A 19,136-nucleotide genomic window follows, 5' to 3' on the forward strand; every position below is an offset into this window, starting at 1 on the left:
ATATAACTGTATACTGATGATGCTGTGGCCGAGTTCTGGAAGGAGGAAAAAAGATTTGTTATACCAATCGAATTCATAGCAGTATACTTGGAAACAGTTCTAATTAGATTAAGGCCTAAACTGGTCTTGGCAAGAAGGGACTAAGGAGAGGTAAAAATGTATTTTGGGAAAAAATATGTTGAGTTTAATTTAATTATTTAATATAATTATAAATCTCCATGTGTTTGCAGGAGCATTGACTAATGAATGCATATTTTTCTCTGCCACCCACTTAAAGATTTCATCTGTGTTGAATTTAATGCACCTTGGTTTGCTTCATGATTAAATATTTTAAAAATAGAGATTTTGCTTCCAGTAGAGAAGCAACATTATTAGATGGGTAGAAGGTTCAATTCAGTGCTTTTATAAGATTGTATTTAGTGATCACATAATTGTAAGGTTCAGCAGCATAGTCTGAGTATGTGCTTTTCTCTATGAAATTAGAATATATAAAATAGACATGATTCTCCATTGTTATGCTCTACATGCATCTTCAGCATAATCATATACTTTATCATGGTGTACATCCTCCAAGTTTCTCTAGGGTATATATCTAGAAGTAGAACTACTAGTAGGTTGTGGACTATGCACATTTTCTACTCAGTTCTAAACTTATCTGTTTTTAACTCTTGTTGAATAATTTTTTTTTTCATAGCTTAAAGAGGCAGAAGTGCCTCTTTGAGAGAGAGAGTGTGGGAGTGTGGGGGGAAAGGGCAGAGGGAGAGGGAGAATCCCAAGCAGACTCCCCACTGAGCGCAGAGCCTAATGGGGGGCTCAATCTCAGGAGCCTGAGATCTTGACCTGAGCCAAAATCAAGAGTCTGACGCTTTACCGATGCAGCCACCCAGGTGCCCCTGAATATTTTTTTTTAAGTTGAAAATACTTGATAACATATATAGTATTGTAGTCAACACTTTTCTTGCATGTAATATTTTCTCTTTTGTGTTACTCCTTTGGATATAAACCTTTATTGAAGCCAAACTGCTTTTAAAAGAAAGTAGGGGGGCAAGGGGTATTGTGGTATTGTTTAAACAGAAGTGATTAACCTTGAAAGCAGAGAATAACCAGAGAATATTCTGAATTATTTCATTGTCCCTAATCAGGATAGCAGCCATCATTAAATTGAGCAGTAACAAGAGCACAATCCAATAAATTGTTCATTATAAATAACAAATGAATATTGGTTAACAAAATCACTTAGGCTTTGAATTAAATTTTCTGTTTGAGTCTTTTATTGGTATGATAAAAATTGGATGTGTTTTGAAGCATATATGTGCTTTGACAAATAGAATCAGATTTCAGATTCACTGGTGGTTTTTCTTCATGGCCATTAGTTGTTAAGCTCGTTCCTCTCATTTTCCTTAGCCGCCTTCTGTTTTCTAAAGAGGGGCATGCAGTTTACTTTGGATTTCATGGTTAGGATATACCTGTCTGTATTTAGAGGCTCCTAACCAGCCAGGCCCTATTCTAAGGCTTTTAAAAATATTCTTTCATTTAAATCACTGTTAGTGTTTATTTAATATTCAAGGCAAGTATTCTGAACTCTAATTTGTTGCTAAATACTTAAAGGGATAGCCTGAAATTAAAATAATTTTAAAAAATTGATCCATAGTTTAAAGTTTTACCAGTGTTCACTTTTAGTAGGAAGGTAGAAATCAAAGTGAGATTTATAGTGGTTAGAAATCTACATAATAAGAAAACAGTATAAAATGTGTTGAGAATCATCTTCCTAGCTTATGTGTCTTTCAGAAATGCAGCTGAGCTATCTGAGATTTGTACTCCACGTTCATTGAAATAGGATTCAGAATGGATATCAAGAACCAAAAAGAAGTACTTATTTATTTACTTTCACCTTAATATTTTAGGCATTGAAGAAATTCTCCTCTGTAAGAAACAAGTAAACTTACGGTATAGAGTAGCGTAGTGTATTTATTTCAGACACCCTCCTGAAATTTTTCATGCTCCTAAAATATCTATATCCAAAGTCAAAGTTAGTTTTAATCTTTTCAAGCTCTAAAATTTTTGTTCTCTGGTTATTTAAAACAAAAGCCATGTAAGGCCTTTCAAGTGATCAAGTAACTGAGCTTTAGTCTGTTGGTATTTTATACAATTTGCCTTCCCCAGGGCAGAAAGATTCAGGATAATGGAACCTATGGTGGCCTTCATGGCCCATAACCTAATTACCTGCCCTTGGGGACACTAGAACAGATTAAGCATGTCTACTATGACTATGTTTAATTTCAAGAAACTCTTGCACGGTAGGCCTGTTGGTTTGTGAAATAATAATGATGATGATGTAGAAATAGAATATTAAATTAAGCAGTAATTAACACTTAAGGAAAGTTGAAATTTTTATTAATTTAAAGCAATAATATTAGAGCTGAGAATCTAAAACTAAACAAAGAAGACCTTTGAATTGATGAAATATGCACAGAGCAATACACTAAAGTTTATCAGCCACTCAAAAAGTTATTTTACCAAATTTACCCACCTATATTTTTACCTATATTACCTATATATATTTTACCTATATTATACCTATACACTCTAAACATATTGACAGTTTTTACTTTGCCTATAAGTTTAACCTTGATCCTCTGAGTTTGCACATTTTATTATTTTTTAAATTTTATTTATTTATTTGAGACAGAGAGCACGAGCAGGGAGGAGGGGCAGAGGGAGAGGGAGAAGCAGGCTCCCTACCGAGCAGCGAGCTCGACAACTTGGGGCTGGATCCCAGGACCCTGAGATCATGACCTGAGCCGAAGGCAGCTGCTTAACCAGTTGAGCCACCCAGGCGCCCCCTGAGTTTGCACATTTTAAAGTAGATATTTAGAGAGGTGAAGGCTAGAGAAGCGTGACACATAGCTGTAGTAGTGACAGCTGATCCATAATTGTGATTCCCTATAGACAATAAGATACTACTTCCACACACACACACACACACGCAGGTTGAGAAAATAGGATTTATGATTTGGCAGATTGCCAAGAAGTGGTTAAAATTTTGGCCCTAAAAGGGTTAAAGTTTAAAGCCTTGGAAGCATTTTATGTTTGAAGTATTTAAGAGATTATTTTATTTAAAGGGACACACATGTGATCAGGAGGTTCTGATATCCGCTAGGATTTTCTGTCTTTAAAGTAATATAAAATATTTCCCTTATCTTTTAAGTAACTTTTTAAATGTGATTAACTTTCCTGCTGTAAGCAAATTATTCTCCTTCAATTTATTTATCTCGGTCCTCCATTTCATATCAAATGCTGAAAGCTTCAGTTTGAGAAAGTAAGGTTAAATCAGATTTGGACAGCTGGCGAAGGTATGTTTTCTCTTCTGAGACTAGAAATGAAGAGGGTCTTACTATGATGAGTACAGTTCTTGGAGAAGTCAAACGACAGTGTTCAGTGCAGACAGGTGAGGAATATATTTTTAATTAATACATACCAAAAAATCAGAATATGACTAGTTGACTTACATGTTGACTACTGATGTGTTTTATGTACAGATGTTCTTTTATGCAGTGAATAGAAATTTACACATTCTGGTGATTAGAATACCTTTCAAAGCTGTATATTGTCTGGATTTCTTCAGTTTTTCCTGGAATTTTAATTTTTATTTATTCCTGAACTAAACTAAACCTCTCTGTTATGTAGTTCTCTGTGAACAAGAATTTAAACATCTGTGGAGCAATACTATTAGTTCTTATCTTTAAAACTTTGTAAAGCATTGTCAAATACATTATTTCATTTAATTATTACAACTTGTGCAAGAGGTGATTCAAGACTCTATCATCATCCTTAAAATAAGAGAGGTTGCTAGTTCTGGGTCCTTCAGAACTTGAATTTGTGACTATAATTATTCCAAATCCCTTGTTGTTTTCACCTCATGGATTAATCCTTTGGTAAAACCTTTGGTAGAGCAAAGAGTATTTTTACATTTTTACATTGTGAACCACTCATTATTTAAAGTGAACACTCATTATCTAAAGCATAAATGTCATAGATTTTTATTTAATACTGTTTTTACCAGTTAGGTAAAGTAAGGCGTATTCCTATATAGCCTAGTTTTAAATGTCAGAATTTTTAAATGATTTGTGTAGGTAGTTAAGGAATTTATTGTTTTTATTTTTCTAGAGAAATAATTAACTATTAAATGTAAAAAGAAACTAGAATTAAAAGTAATCCTTACCCAACTGTTGTATCTTCAAGAATAAGAAAGGGTTCCCTTTGAGTAGTTAGATAAAATGCTTTCTTAGTGTTAATTTTATCACTGACAGTCATTTGTTCTTTAGGAATATATTCTTGAAAGCTGTTAGAAAGAACCACAGTTTTACTAATGTGGATTGACAAGGACTGTCTTGAACTGGTTAAGTGTGATAGGGAACATGTAGTCTGTCTGACTACAGGTGAACACTTTCTTTGGAGGTGTCTAGGCTAGGTATCTTAGAACCATCAACAAGGAAAATAGGTTCTTGTGAATAGATTTTTAAAATAAGCCTCTAATGGTATGCATTCCTAAATCCTTTTTATTTACTTTTGAACTGTAGTTTTATATAATGTGCTCTATTTGTTAGCAGGAAAGATAAATGTTCTAGAGATTCCCATGAGCAGACAAACCTACTTATAAATATAGGTACTGAGATTTAGTCTTTAAGCACTTACCTTTAACACTTGCTTCTCTCTCTCTAGGAGGGGCTATCTGTAGGCAGCCTTTGTGATTGAGGATAGAGCAGCAACAGGAAGCAAGAAATATTAGAAATCAAGAATCCTGAATTCCAAATAAGGAAGGTTTCCTGTTCTTACATTTAAATATGGGTTTGTCTGAGCTGGGAATTTACAACGCTTCAGAATACTAGGGTATGTTTTACTGAAATCATTAGGAAGATTTTTTTTTTTTCTATCAAAATTGCCTCCTTCACTGATACAACCTTAGTACAGAGCTTTCACAATAAAATTATGCTCTGTTTTTTAATACACATTACATTGTAAAGCAGTGATCAGATTCTATTAATTTTGTAGCTTTATCAAGTTGAATGGTGATATTTAACTACCTTGATTATGAAACTAAATTAGATGCTTCACAAATTATTGAAATGAAAGTCATTGGCTTAAATTGGTGATTAATTGAAGAGTATTTTTGATGTATATAAGGAATCAAAATGGTGAATAATCAAGGGGTATTTATTTTTGTTATATAAAAGGAAAACAAAATTGTGATAATTTTCTTCAAAACTAAAATTGCATTTTTAAGCACAATAAGTATGTTAGTTCAAAATTTTCTACATTAGTTTTAAATGTGCATTTTTAAAACCACACAACTGAAAACTAAATCAGCTATATTAGTAACACAAACCATGAAAACTAAGATTAAAATATCTGACATTTTCTGAATGGATATCTGTTGGTTATAAGGGTGAAGTTACCCTTGGGAATGCTTTAAAATTAGGCCAATGTAAACCATTTTGAAAACCCTGTTTGTAAAACTTTCCTAGTAAAGGCATTTGATCATCACGTTATGTGTAATTTTATGCATTTAATACCTGTTAATGATGGTGTCTTTGAACTGTGCCATGTGTACTTTTCTTATAGTATACATTAACAAAAAATTAGTGATCTACTTAATTTTTTAAAAATCTGTTTTGATTTCTTTTTTATTCTTCTTTAGTCAATCTTAATTTATTGAAGTATGTTATGAAGACTTAACTCGGATAACCGAATTTCTTTTCTGTTTCCCCTTTGAAATGTTTTGTTAAGCTGTTCTGAGGTCAGAATTGGATATCATCATTTCTAAGTAGCCATAGCAAAGATACTTTGTCTACTATAGGTAGCTTGTTTTCTGACCTATGCTTTCCTTAACTGGGGAGGATAACTTGGTTTCAGCATTTTTTCTGATGGCTGAGCCTGAGCTAAAGAAAATCTATTAACTTATTTTCTAGTACTAACTAGATTTAGAAAATGTAAGTATATACAAATTGTTGATAACAGATAACAGTGGTTTTCCGACTATTTTTTTTTTGTTGTTGTTGTTGTTTTGTTTTTGTAAGAGCAGTGGAGCCTTTTCTTCAAATGAAACCTTAAATCTGTGGCAATTTTGCTTAAGGAGAAGAGAACAAAACCAAAATCTTACTCAGAACCCTATTATTTGAAACCGATCAAAATGGAATGGCTCAGGTTCAGACTGTCAGTTTTCAAGGCAGGAGTGCCATTTAGCTGGTGTCAAACGAGGAAATTTCATAAGGAAGAAAATACAGTTATGTAATTTCAGCGTTTTTGAAAGATTCGATGCACCTAATATAGAGTAAATTTCTTGAACACAGTGGCTTTCTTTCTTTGTTCCATCTTAGTGTTACAAATTGAAATAGATGAAATATTTTAGTTTCCATATATGTCATGAACTTTGCAAATTCCAACAAAAAATCATTAAGAACTCCTGTCTCTCACGTGCATGTATACATCATATGGTAGGTTGTCTTTTTGTTAATGAACTAAGCTTTTTTTGTTTTTGTTTGTGCAGTGAAGTTAGTTGATATTTAGAAGACTTTACACAATGCTTAGTATATGCCATACTCTTCTAAGATTAAATTTAGAAGATTTTACACAATGCTTAGTATATGCCATACACTCTTCTAAGATTAATTCCATTAATTCCCATAAGAACCTTAGAGAGAGGTTCTATTATCTGCATATTCACAGATGAGGTAACTGAGACACACAAAGTCTATAACTTGCTCAGGGTTACTTATCAGGGCAAGATATGAAAGTAGACAGTAAATTCGGAGCTTCCGTACATCTTTGTTAATCGTTTTTTAAAAAACATGGATAGAAACAAAGTTTTCATCTGCCATTGTTTTACCTTTTTTGAATGTTTATCTGAATTTACCTTTAAAATAGAAATAAGTATATTCTGAAACTTTAGTTATTTATAGGAACTTGAAAGTTTTTATTTTTTTTAAATAAAAAAAATTTTTTTTTAACTAGAGAGTCAGAGAGAGGGAGGGGCAGGAGGGAGAGAAAGTCTTAAGCAGGCTCAACACCCAGTGTGAAGCCTGACACGGGGCTTGACCCCACAACCCTGAGGTCCTGACCTGAGTTGGGCGCATAACCAACTGAGCCACCCAGGCACCCTGAAAATTTTTACTTTTAAATATTATTTTGAATTATAAATATATTAATACAACTTCTAGTTTAAGAAATTTCATACAGTAAATGCTAATATGGTAAACAACAATCACATAGTTGAATTCCTTGAACTAGAATTGCTATTTGCAGTGCATTACTAAAAAAGACATGGACAGCTTTGTCACTACTTGTTGCAAAGCTTCTTAAGGTCAAGTTTTCTGTAAGGGAAGTAATAGCATCCTAAATCCATAGTACTTGGAAGTAAGCTGAGCTGGCTTCTACAAGTCTGAACTGATTTAATGCAGTAAGGTCACATTTCCTAATTCGGATGTGGGTAAAGCATTTTATCAAGGCCTACTTAACAGGAAAAGAAAAACTACTTTTTAGAGTAGTAAAAAGTAACTCAATTTATATTTTGGCTGCTCTCAAAGTGATTCACAGGCTTTGTGAAAATGTATTCTATGATCAAAGGCTCATATAGTCTGATCTACCTGTGCTTGTATAAGCATATCTTGATATGTTCCAAAGTCCAGAGAGGCAAAAATGACAACATTTTTCACTAGAGAATATAATTTATCAAATTCCATTACTATCTTGTGGGACTGTTGCTATTACATTGTTAAAATCCTGTTTTACTTTTATAACCGTAAATACTAATAATACCACGTTTTGGTATTTATATATGGTACAGAATCTTCCCTCCTACTCTAATGGGCAACATACTCCATATTAAATTATTTAAATAATATAAACCTATTCCTATACAAATATTTAAATACTATAATCACAGAAACTCCTATAGTTGATGTGTATTTATTTTGAAAGTATAGGAAATAATTTTATCAAAGTAAAGTTCATTTAGAATCAGAGTGATCAAAAGACAATTTTCCTTAATCTATAAAGAACGCATACAATTCAATTTTAAAAAGGCCAGAAACCTAATAAAAAAGTTAGGCTAAGGGCATGAATAAAGAATTTTTAAAAAAGGAACTTTGAAAAGCTCTTAAAAATATGAAAATATGCCCAGTCTTACTTATATAAAAGGAAGTGTAAATTAAAACCCTTAAGCATACCATGCTATTAATTGAGACTGAGACCATTCAGAAATAGTAATATAAACCAATTTAAGATAGATAATTAAGAGAAAAAATTCAGTTCAGCATATGAATTAATATTATCTGTATATTAAAAGATACACCATATATACGTATATGTGTTGGCTATCCCCTAAAGGATATATAGGAAACTACTTCTGGAGAAGTTATTGCTGGTGTAACTGTTTATTCAAAAGAATTGATTTGGGGAGAAATATTAAGTCATAGAATATCAAAATCTGTATGGGACCTGTCCAAACCATTCTTTTGCAGCTGATTTACAGTTGCCCAAGTGCTTTAGGTCATAAGAGCTGTTGATTTCAGTGTAGTTCTCCTTTCAGTATACCAGTAGTTCTCAGCTGGGCAAGCAGGTCTAAATGGTATTATTTTGATATCTTGATAATAGAGATTTTACCTCTTGTTGATTGTTGTAGTGCACTTATCTAGCATACAGTAGGTGCACTTATGTAGCATACAGTAGGTGCTTAATAAATGTCTGAATGAATTGAACAAATTTAAGACATTTATTACTCTGACATGGTACAGGTGGAAATTATTTTATCTTTGAAAGAAGAGAAATTATTTTTCTGTTTCCTTTTCCAGTGGAAAACTTATTATAAATGCATTTGTTATAGTTTAATTTTGATCTATTCTAAAGAAACATTTGTGAAGTTACAATTTGCTAATCATTTTTCAGATACTGGCTTCATGTCCTGTTGACCGAAAACCATTTCAGGCAGTGTTTAAATTGAGTGCATTGGAAGGTTGTGTTAAGGTAAGGCTTATGTTTTGCTTTGCAACATAAACTTGATTTTCCCTTAATAGATTGCCAGTTTGAGTATATTTATGAATTGTTCAACTTTAGGTTTAATATGTGATTATTATTCCTCTTCAGCATGGCAAGCCCAGACTTTTCTACAAGGCTACAAAAATTCTGAACCTTTTTTTTTCTTTGCCCTCTTAAAGAAGACATATCCATGGTAGTCACCTTATGATTTTCCACAAAATTACTTCTGATGCTCTAAAAGAAGTTTCACATTTAGTCTTAAATTGCAGGAGGTGTACATTTTTAGAATGTTTTTAGTGTGAGGACTTTTATATGTCAGAAACATTTACTAATTAATTGGATAGTGCTTTGAATACATTTTTCCATTGAAAAGGGGTTTGAAATGGAATATTAGATTAAAAGACCAACCCCACAAAAGCTTAAGTTTGAAATACCTGAAAACTGTTTTTCATGAAAAGCATTATTATGTTTGGAAGATTAAGCCAATAAAACTAAATATAAAATGGTATCTTTGTTTTGGGTCGCCTGGGTGGCTCACTCGTTAAGTGTCTGCCTTCAGCTCAGGTCATGATCCCAGGGTCCTGGGATTGGGCCTCGCATCGGGCTCCCTGCTCAGCAGGAAGCCTGCTTCTCCCTCTCCCACTCCCCCTGCTTGTGTTCCCTCTCTTGCTCTCTCTGTCAAATAAATAAAATCTTAAAAAAAAATTGGTATCAGGGCACCTGGGTGGCTCAGTTGGTAAGCGTCTGCCTTCGGCTCAGGTCATGATCCTGGGGTCCTGGGATCGAGCCCCACATCGGGCTCCCTGCTCAGCGGGGAGCCTGCTTCTCCCTCCCCCACTCCCCCTGCTTACGTCCCCTCTCTCACTGTGTCTCCCTCTGTCAAATAATAAAATCTTAAAAAAAAAAAAATTGGTATCTTTGTTTTTAAATGCTGGTATTTGAAGGAACATGAGCAATTGGGGAAGGATACAGGGATTTGTAGAGATCTTGAGAGAGACTTCTCACAGTTTCAGGGTTGTCATGGGCAGATGACTTTGTTCTTTTATTAATAGAGAATAGAGAGCCCAGATATGGACCCTCAACTCCATGGTCAAATAATCTTCGACAAAGCAGGAAAAATATGCAGTGGAAAAAAGACCATCTCTTCAATAAATGGTCCTGGGAAAATTGGACAGCTATATACAGAAGAATGAAACTCGACCATTCTCTAGCACCATACACAAAGATAAACTCAAAATGGATGAAAGACCTCAACGTGAGACAGGAATCCATCCAAATCCTGGAGGAAAACATAGGCAGTAACCTCTTCGACATCGGCCACAGCAACTTCTTTCAAGATACATCTCCAAAGGCTAGTGAAACAAAAGCAAAAATGAACTTTTGGGACCTCATCAAGATAAAAAGCTTCTGCACAGCAAAGGAAGTAGTCAACAAAACAAAGAGGCAACCCACAGAATGGAAGAAGATATTTGCAAATGACACTACAGATAAAGGGCTGGTATCCAATATCTATAAAGAACTTCTCAAACTCAACACCCAAAACACAAACAAGTCAAGAAATGGGCAGAATACATGATCAGACACTTCTCAAAAGAAGACATGCAAATGGCTAACAGACATATGAAAAAATGTTCATCATCATTAGCCATTAGGGAAATTCACATCAAAACCACATTGAGACACCACCTTACACCAGTTAGAATGGCAGAATTGACAAGGCAAGAAACAGCAAATGTTAGGTTGTAGAGAAAGGGGAACCCTCTTACACTGTTGGTGGGAATGCAAGTTGGTACAGCCACTTGGGAAAACAGTGTGGAGGTGCCTCAAAAATAAAAATAGAGCTACCCTCTGACCCAGCAATTGCGCTACTGGGTATTTACCCCAAAGACACAGATGTAGTGAAAAGAAGGGCCATATGTACCCCACTGTTCATAGCAGCAATGTCCGCAATAGCCACACTGTGGAAAGAGCCAAGATGCCCTTCAGCAGATGAATGGATAAAGAAGATGTGGCCCATCTATACAATGGAATATTACTCAGCCATCAGAAAGGATGAATACCCAACTTTTACATCAACATGGAGGAGATTATGCTAAGTGAAATAAGTGAAGCAGAGAAAGTCAATTATCATACGGTATCACTTCTTTGTGGAACATAAGGAATAGCATGGAGGACATTAGGAGAAGGAAGGGAAAAATGAAGGAGGGAAATCGGAGGGAGAGACGAACCATGAGAGACTGTGGATTCTGAGAAACAAACTGAGGATTTTAGAGGGGAGCGGGGTGGGGGGATGGGCTAGCCTGGTGATGGGTATTAAGGAGGGCATGTACTACACGGAGCACTGGGTGTTATACGAAAATAATGAATCATGGATCACTACATCAAAAACTAATGATGCCAAGATATCCATCGAGAGATGAATGGATAAAAAAGATGTGGTAGGGCGCCTGGGTGGCTCAGTCGTTAAGCGTCTGCCTTCGGCTCAGGTCATGATCCCAGGGTCCCAGGATCGAGTCCCACATCGGGCTCCCTGCTTGGCGGGAAGCCTGCTTCTCCCTCTCCCACTCCCCCTGCTTGTGTTCCTGCTCTCACTGTGTCTCTCTCTGTCAAATAAATAAAATCTTAAAAAAAAAAAAAAAAAAAGATGTGGTATATGTATACAATGGAATATTATGCAGCCATCAAAAGGAATGAAATCTTGCCATTTGCAGTGACGTGGATGGAACTGGAGGGTATTATGCTGAGTGAAATAAGTCAATCAGAGAAAGACTTGTATCATATGATCTTGCTGATACAAGGAATTCTTAATCTCAGGAAATAAACTGAGGGGTGCTGGAGTGGTGGGGGGTGGGAGGGATGGGGTGGCTGGGTGATAAGACATTGGGGAGGGTATGTGCTATGGTGAGTGCTGTGAATTGTGTAAGACTGTTGAATCATAGACCTGTACCTCTGAAACAATACATTATATGTTAAAAAAAAAATAGGGAAAAATGAAGGGGGGGAATCGGAGGGGGAGACGAACCATGAGAGTCTATGGACTCTGAGAAACAGACTGAGGGTTCTAGAGGGGAAGGGGGTAGGGGGATGGGTTAGCCTGGTGATGGGTATTAAAGAGGGCACGTACTGAATGGAGCACTGGGTGTTATACGCAAACAATCATGGAACACTACATCAGAAACTAAATGATGTGATGTATGGTGATTAACATAACATAATTTAAAAAAAGCATTTGCCTTCCGCTCAGGTCATGATCCCAGGGTCCTGGGATCGAGCCCCGCATCGGGCTCCCTGCTCCGTGGGAAGCCTGCCTCTCCCTCTGCCACTCCCCCTGCTTGTGTTCCCTCTCTCGCTGTCTCTTCTCTGTCAAATAAATAAATACAATCTTAAAAAAAAAAAAAAAAAGAATTCTTACTATATGGATACCTGTTGCCATTGATGGGGGGCGGGGGGGGGGACTGTTCCCAAGTAGCATGATAAGTCCATTAACAGCTTGGTTACTGTCTTTGTGAGTAGGAAGGGGTATGGAAGCGACATACGACTATTTAAGCATAAGATGTCCTCAGTGTAGGTATCTGTAATTTGTTTTGATATATTTTTACCAAATGAGTCTTATTGACAAGGAACAAATGAGACTAAAATTCAAATAACATGACATATGTAAAAAATGATTTTGCCTGTTGTCATTGTGTACTTATACATCTATATAAATTAGTATGTCTTGGAGAAAAGATATAATATAAATGTGTAATATTATGATAAAAATTGAAGCATGGCTTCTCTGAAAGACAGATTCTCTGTTTTTCCAGACTATATATATTATGTTGCTGAAGATGTATTGGCATGAACTAGCTTCCAAAGATATTTTCCTCTAAAACTTTGTTTTGTTGCTTGGACTAACAATTTACGTTTTCTTTAATATGGTTTGTATTTTACTTAAATTAAAAGTCTGGTGCCAGGGGCACCTGGGTGGTGCAGTTGGTTGAGCATCCCACTCTTGGTTTCCTCTCGGGTTGTGATCTCGAGGTTGTGAGATTGGGCCCCAGGTCGGGTACCACGCTGAGCGCAGAGTTTGTTCGGGGCTTTCTCTCTCTGTCCTGCTGCCCCTCCCTCCTCCCTCAAATAAATAAATCTTTTTTAAAAAGTTTGGTGCAGTGTTAACCTAATTTAGTCAGCCTTAACAATTATTTCTTATTATGTGATATTAACTACATGCTCTTAATATTTTCCTTTGACCTTTACTTCTGAATCTTCACTTTATTTATCCCTTTCCAGCTAACCTTGAATGAGACATCTATACTTGGTTACTCCCTTTTCATAATTGCTTTTCAACTCACATTGAACATTTACCTCTGTAAACGTGTCCTCACTAAGGTTTAGAATAATTTTTTGTTTTCTGCATGTGGTGCTCTTAACTACCCTTTATTTTCTTTGGCTTATAGGATGTCCTTTTATGAATGTTTGTATCAGTGTTCATTTGTTTTACTTTTCTGACCTTTCACAATCTTTACCATCTCTCTGCCTTCCTTACCTTTTTAAAAATCATTTCTTAAATTTTAAATTCCTTTCAATCTTCTGGGGATACTTTCTCTCTAAATCTTCTCAAGAACTCCAGTGGCTTTCAGCTCTTACCGGTATAAATGGCTTCTAAAACTATCACTAGCCCAGATCTCTTTCCTCAGAACCAGATTTATGTTTTCATCTACTTGTTGGACATCTCCATGTAGCATACCGAGGAATGTAAACATTAACATGTCCAGAACTCATGTGGGAGTTTTCAGTTTTTTCTTTCTCCCTCATCTTTGCCTAGTCCTTCTGAGCAATGTCATAAATTTGTTTTCTCTTCATTCCTCTTTTGTCACTTCTTTGTAGGCCTTCATGCTGTCATCTAGACTGGTTCTGCCAATAGAAATATACTACAAGCCACTATAATTTAAATTTTTTACTTTTAGTAGTCACATTGAAAGAGTAAAAAGAAACTGTTAAAATAAATTTTTATAATATATTTAATTCAACATAATTAACGTATTATGTCAACATATAGTATTTTTAAAGAAATACTGAAACGTTTTTGTATATCTTTGAAATCCAGTGTATATTTTACACTTAGAGTACATCTCAATTGAGACAAGCCACATTTCAGTGCTCAGTAGCCACATATGGCTAGTGATTGTCTCCTGCCGTGTAGATCTACACAACTATAAGAGCTTTCTTCTGGTTTCCCAGCCTTTATAGTCTCTCCTTAACTGGTTCATTCTTCAAATTACTGGCAAAGTTTATCCTGAAAAACAAATTTGGTCATTTCATTCACTTGCTTTAATACCTCCATTTATTCGCTGGTTCCCATGGAATTATTTTCTTATTTGAAGCCCTTTACAATCTGGTCCTAATATATTACATCAACTTCATATCCTGCTAATACTTTCTTCCCTATCTGCATTGGCTTCTCATTGTCCTTGTAACTGTGTTCTTTCTTCCATTCAGAATATTTTCTTTCTTAGACAAATTCCTACTTTTTTTTTTTTTTTAAGATTTTATTTATTTATTTGACAGAGACACAGCGAGAGAGGGAACACAAGCAGAGGGAGAGGGAGACGCAGGCTTCCCGTTGAGCAGGGAGCCCGATGTGGGGCTTGATCCCAGGACCCTGGGACTGAACCACCCAGGTGCCCCCAAATTCCTACTCTTTAAGACCAACTCATTAAAGTCTTCTCTGTTATCATCAATATGATAACATGTTAATTTCTCAGTCCTATATACATATGTATGTGTGTGTATATATATACACACACACACACACACACACACACACAGAGATCTGTGCTCATGAACACTTTCTGTTTACATGCTTCTCACTATATTGTTTCCCTGGAGCTTAGCACACTTACCAGTCTTATGGTTTAGCATGCTTGAATGAATAAGCATATGTGTTTGGGCTACCCTTTCATTCAGAAAATTTTGTATCTTTAATTTTTTATCCTTTCAAAGGGGAATTGATAGGTTATCATTTGTGATGCTGGATTATCACTCTAAATAAGGGATTTTGCTTTTCTTCTAGGTTCAAGTAAAAAGACAGTTGAGAGAAACAAAAGACAAGAAAACTGAAAGCTCTTTAAAGAAGCAGCTCTCCTGTTGTGAAAATTCTAAAAGCTGTATGAGGTTAGTGATGAATTTTAGAAGTAGAGTCCAAATGTTTAAAACCAGAAGATAGCTAATAAAAAAGAGTACTCTCTTTTTTTATTTAACGATGTGGGATTTAAATGTATTTAATTAACTTCTTTTAAGGCACACACTTGATAATTTAAGAAAGGATCAGCTGAAATCTGAGAATAGAATTTGAACTCTCTTTGATGAGTTTTTTTTTTTTTTTTTTCTGTAATCTGTTTAGATATTTTTGTAAAATGAAAATGTTATAGCAGTGTAAATTAAAGCTTACTCATTTCTGTATATGACAAACCAATAATGAATAAGCACTGGTACACTGACCACATTTTGAGTAGCACTGCTCTAGTATTTATGGACAAAAAGTAGAAAGTAAATAATGATATAGCACAACATTCTTCATGAGACAGTTCTAATTGAAGCTGCTTATTATTATCTTTATAATTTTCTTTTTTTGTATTGTAGCAGGCACTTGGTACCTACCATAACAACCATTTATGTTTTAACATGTTTGGATTTGTTTCTTTAATTACTGTTGTTAAAATGTAATTGCCTAGAAATACAGTGCTTTTAGTACTTGAGTTTAATAGGTATTTAACATATTTTTTGAACTAAATTGAGTTAATAATGTACTGGAAATTAATTTATTACTAATACTTAAATTATTCTAATACATTTAAAAGTTAAGCCCATTTTCATCTGACATATATTGAGAGCTGTCCAAAAATTGTATTCTTAAGACAATACATACTGTCAAATTCGTAATTAAACCTATGATTCATTAGTACATTTAATCAGAATACTAACTCCTTTTTTTTTTTTTCTTTTAAAGATTCATTCATTTAGTAGGGGGAGCGGCAGAGGGAGAGAGAGAGAGTCTAAGCAGACTCTGTGCTGAGCATGCAGCCTCGCTTGGGGTTTGATCTCACGACCCTGAGATCACGACCCTAGCTGAAACCAAGAGTCGGACACTTAACAGACTATACCACCCAGGCACCCCCAGAATACGAATTTCTTAACAGAGTAGATTTATTTAGGTACTAAACCATTGGCAATAGTTCTTAAGGTTTATTAAATCATGCCACAGTTTATAACACTGCAGCTCTTTAGATCTTTTTGGAAGTTACGGACTTCTTTGAGGATCTGAAGAAGGCTATAGACACCTTCTACCAGAAAACAGGTCATAAAATATACTTACAGACAAAACTTTGTATGTGATTTTAAGGGATTCATGGAACACCCATTCAAAGAGCCCAGCCATAAACCCAGTTTGCATTAGAGCAAATTTTATTAACATCTTCTTTGAACTATGAGTCAGTTTTGATTCTTGCATTTATGTTTACATAGAAAATAGTAGCACGCTTTCCCAGCACACTGAAGAACTTCTGCTAGCTTCATTCTTGATCCATCTCCTATCACTAGCTATGACTGTGTCATGGATATACATTTTTATGCTTCCTCTGAATTACCACAATTCTCTGGCCCTTACTGAGAGTGCAGTGGTCATCCCTGTATGTCCTATAACAGGGCCATACAGTGGGTCTAACAGCTGAGATAGTCCATATGCTTAACTGCTTTTTCTCAGGGATTTGTGGTAGCAGGATGGTACAGAGAAGTAGCAGATGCAAAATAATAATTTGCTTTTGCCTACCAAGTCAGCCCCTTCATGATTTCTCCCAAGGTGGAAAATCTGTCAGCTATTGAATATTTATAGTATATCTGTCAGCTGTTGAATATTTATAGTATATTCTTTTTTGGAGTCTTTGGATGTTTTTAGCATTCCTTTCATTCAATCTTAAATTCATTGCATATAACCTAGTCTCTACAGCACTTAGATATCCATTCATTGTTGCCTCTCCCTTCTAAAGTAGTATAAAAATCCTGACACCCCTTCCTTTCTGATGCTTTCTACCAGTTCCAGGGAAAGGGATTGTGGTATTTTTTTTTTCTTCGTAGTGAACCTCCCTTGTAAGTCATTGGAGTGGAGAGTAGCAACTGAGTGGGGAGTGGCAACTGGTCATGCTTTCTTTGCTAGAATTTAAAACTCAGTGCATAATCCATTTCATTTTGCTTGGCAGTGAATTGAAAAATAAATGGCAGGACAACAATTTTCTCTTAGTTATTTCACCTCTTTATTAATGTTTACAGAAAAAAAGTCCTAAAAGAAGATCTGTTAAATGCAAAACTTAATGACTTGAAGATGACACATAGTAAGTGACTTTTTTTACTTGTGTTTTCTACCTTTTTTTGTTTCTTACTTTAGTGCTTGTGTTAAAGTTCTTCTTGGTTACATTTTGGTTTGGAAAATAGTCATACACAGAACTCTACTGAGCTCTGTACATTGTGTTCGGTCTTATATAAACTGTTTTCATAGAATCATTTATGCTGCTTCCCTCCTCCCCCTTTTATGCTCAGTTTAGAGGGAGGGAAGAGATTTGAGTTTGAGTGCATGGGCCCACACGTGCGTGTTTGTGTGTGTGTTAGAAAAGGAAAAGGAGAGAAGAGTGTTTTCTAATTACTTGGTGATTAGCAGCCTGCATATGGTCTTATTCCACTCATTAGTGCAAAAGTCCTTAGGGGAGATGAGGTAAAATACCTTGTGGGCCAGAAACTGTAAGCAGTAGCCTTATAGTTACTGAGAGAGGTCTGTGGCAGTAGGAAGTTAATTCACAGTTCCCAGAAGAAGTTGTGGTTTGGCCTCTAGCCACACTTCTAACTTGAAACTTTTGTTTGGAAACGAAGATGAGCAGTTAAATATTCCTTTTGTTCTTGTCTAGTGCATGGTCCTCTAATGTAGGAAAGCTTTGCAAGGGCCTGAGAAAAATGGCACCACAGTGCTTTGTGACTCTTCCTCAGGGTTTAGGCTGTTTTTTCTGTTGCAAAGAAAAACTTACTATAAGTTGTTTGTAAGCAAGGGGGTGAACATTTATTTTCCAGGTTAGGTTACAATGAATTTCTATTTATAGATCCAAAGAATTAATGAATTCATTGTTCTTAAGAGTAAATGATAATCAACTTCATTTTTTATAGATTATGAGATTTGGATGTTGTTACTTTTTCTGATTGGAATTAACATGCTCTCTCAGGTTCATAGATCCCCAGATTTACTACCTTTGAATTTACTATTTATATAAAATTGCAGTATAAGGACTTCTGTGGTCATACAGCATTTTCTTTGCTAAAAACTTTAGATATCAAAACTTTTTCTGTCATTGCTATAGATTAGCATCCTTTTTTATGGATAGCCTTTGCTCAGTAACTCTAGGATCTGATATAAAATTTACCGCTGAGGAAGATTAAATGATGTTATAGACTTTCTTTAAATAATTTGGCATGCTCTCACTGTATTAATCTTAATTTTAAGACTACTGTAATTTCCTTTAGCATATATCTTCTGCGTGGCCTTATTTTTAGGGAGAGAAAACTATTCCTGCCAGAAGGTTAATACTGTCCAAGTCCTGTAACCTAGTGCTGTGTCTACTTAAGTTAAGATGCCTGAGTTATTTGTTTGGTTTAGGGTAGTCAGAGATACTCATTATGCTTTATGAGTGGATACTACAGAAGTACTAATAATACCTAGGTAATTATGAGCAAATGTATTTATACATCTGGACTGATTTGAGGGTACTTGGTGATTTTCCTTTTAGTTTTTTCTATGATACTGCTTTGTACTTGGGGAGTTTAATACATCCAACATTGCCAGTTTTACTTCTTGCATTGAAGGATATTCAATCATCATACCTGATGACATAGTTAGCTTGTATTTAGGTATTGTATTTAATGAAAATTACTCAGATTTAAGTTCTAAATCCGTACACAGCATGTACTCAGTATGAGATGTTCATACTAGTAGAGCCAAAGAGAATTGAGATCAGCTCACCCCATCCAACAAACCATACTAAGCACAGTTCTAGACTCTTAGGAGTATAGTAGTGTATAAAAGA

At 35.2% G+C, this 19,136-nt stretch overlaps 1 protein-coding gene across 4 annotated transcripts in view; it reads left to right on the forward strand.

Annotated features, from left to right (window-relative positions):
- The window catches only part of SCAF11 (SR-related CTD associated factor 11), a 74,195-nt gene that overhangs the window by 32,112 nt on the left and 22,947 nt on the right, over positions 1 to 19,136 (forward strand). For 3 of the 4 annotated variants that reach the window (XM_032420864.1, XM_032420866.1, XM_032420865.1), the window contains 3 exons: positions 8,944 to 9,021; positions 15,089 to 15,189; positions 17,341 to 17,402. In XM_032420864.1, coding sequence (XP_032276755.1) covers positions 8,944 to 9,021; positions 15,089 to 15,189; positions 17,341 to 17,402 — 241 coding nt within the window. Of the gene's footprint in view, positions 1 to 4,876; positions 4,891 to 8,943; positions 9,022 to 15,088; positions 15,190 to 17,340; positions 17,403 to 19,136 lie in introns of those variants that run through there. The other variant, XM_032420867.1, reaches the window with a different exon arrangement.

Source organism: Phoca vitulina, unplaced genomic scaffold, assembly GCF_004348235.1.
Source record: "Phoca vitulina isolate PV1807 unplaced genomic scaffold, GSC_HSeal_1.0 scaffold23, whole genome shotgun sequence".
Taxonomy (NCBI): Eukaryota; Metazoa; Chordata; class Mammalia; order Carnivora; family Phocidae; genus Phoca; species Phoca vitulina.